The following is a 920-nucleotide window of genomic DNA, read 5'->3' as shown; positions in this document are numbered from 1 at the left end:
TCAAATGCATAAGGTTGTGCTAGTGATAGAACGAGGCTGAGATGACAACAGTTGATGGATAGAATTCACACCAAGTACAATTCTAAGAAACAATAAAGTGTTGTTGGAGTACCTATAAAATATAAGACTTTTAAGTGCTAACCTTTGCCTGTTCATCTTTTGCGCTTCAATACCCTTATGTGCTCAAATATATAAATGACAACCTCCTTTAATGTGGCTTTTCTTCCTTTTTTAAAGTTCCAAAGCTCGGGTATAGGATACCTTCCACTAGGATTGTACTCATTGATCTCCAGCAAGGCCGTAATAACAGCATTATAAACCTCGTCACCCCACTCTTCCCTTAGAATTTTTAACTTTACATCATCTTTATCTACTGTGCCCTGAAGCATGAGACAGAAATTTCATGTGTTAATTTCCCAATGTTTTTCTGTAAACTCAACACCAGACAAAATGATTTCCAATAATTTCAGTGAGGTTAAAAGAGAAGTTCTAAGTTTCCAATTCTAACCCTAATTGGGAGTGACGCAAGGATTAAAGTATCGGTGTCGGTCGCCGTATCGGTCCGGTAAATTTAAGAGAAGTATCAGAGGGTATTGTATTGTATCAAAAATACGCTAAGGTACACTAAAGATACACACATAAATGGATAGGAAACATTTTTTTATAAACTTTTGCAAAACACTATATATAACATGTATAATGCATAAGCACTAAATTGAAGAACAACTTACTCAGAGACAAGTGTATTCAATTAAAATTGTTCAGAAGGATAAGGTTTCTTACATATTGTAAGGGTCTATTGTTGACTTCCCCAGAAATTTTAAAATCTATGAACAAATTGATGTAATAATTCATGCACCACAAACAGAGACTAAAGCAAGTGTCGGATTTAAAGCTGGTGTTAAAGATTACAAATTGAC

At 34.6% G+C, this 920-nt stretch overlaps 1 protein-coding gene across 2 annotated transcripts in view; it reads right to left on the bottom strand.

Annotated features, from left to right (window-relative positions):
- Nucleotides 1–113: 113 nt before the first annotated feature.
- LOC122071723 (factor of DNA methylation 1-like) overlaps nt 114–920 on the bottom strand; it is a 10,639-nt gene continuing 9,832 nt past the window's right edge. For both annotated transcript variants that reach the window (XM_042636112.1, XM_042636113.1), the window contains exon 7: nt 114–380. In XM_042636112.1, the coding sequence (XP_042492046.1) occupies nt 153–380 (228 nt within the window). In that variant the 3' untranslated portion in view covers nt 114–152. The remainder of the gene's footprint in view (nt 381–920) is intronic.

This window comes from Macadamia integrifolia, unplaced genomic scaffold, assembly GCF_013358625.1.
Source record: "Macadamia integrifolia cultivar HAES 741 unplaced genomic scaffold, SCU_Mint_v3 scaffold_62A, whole genome shotgun sequence".
NCBI classification, from domain to species: domain Eukaryota; kingdom Viridiplantae; phylum Streptophyta; class Magnoliopsida; order Proteales; family Proteaceae; genus Macadamia; species Macadamia integrifolia.
The sequence above is the reverse complement of the archived record's forward strand: the minus strand, read 5'-3'. Positions and strand labels throughout refer to the sequence as shown.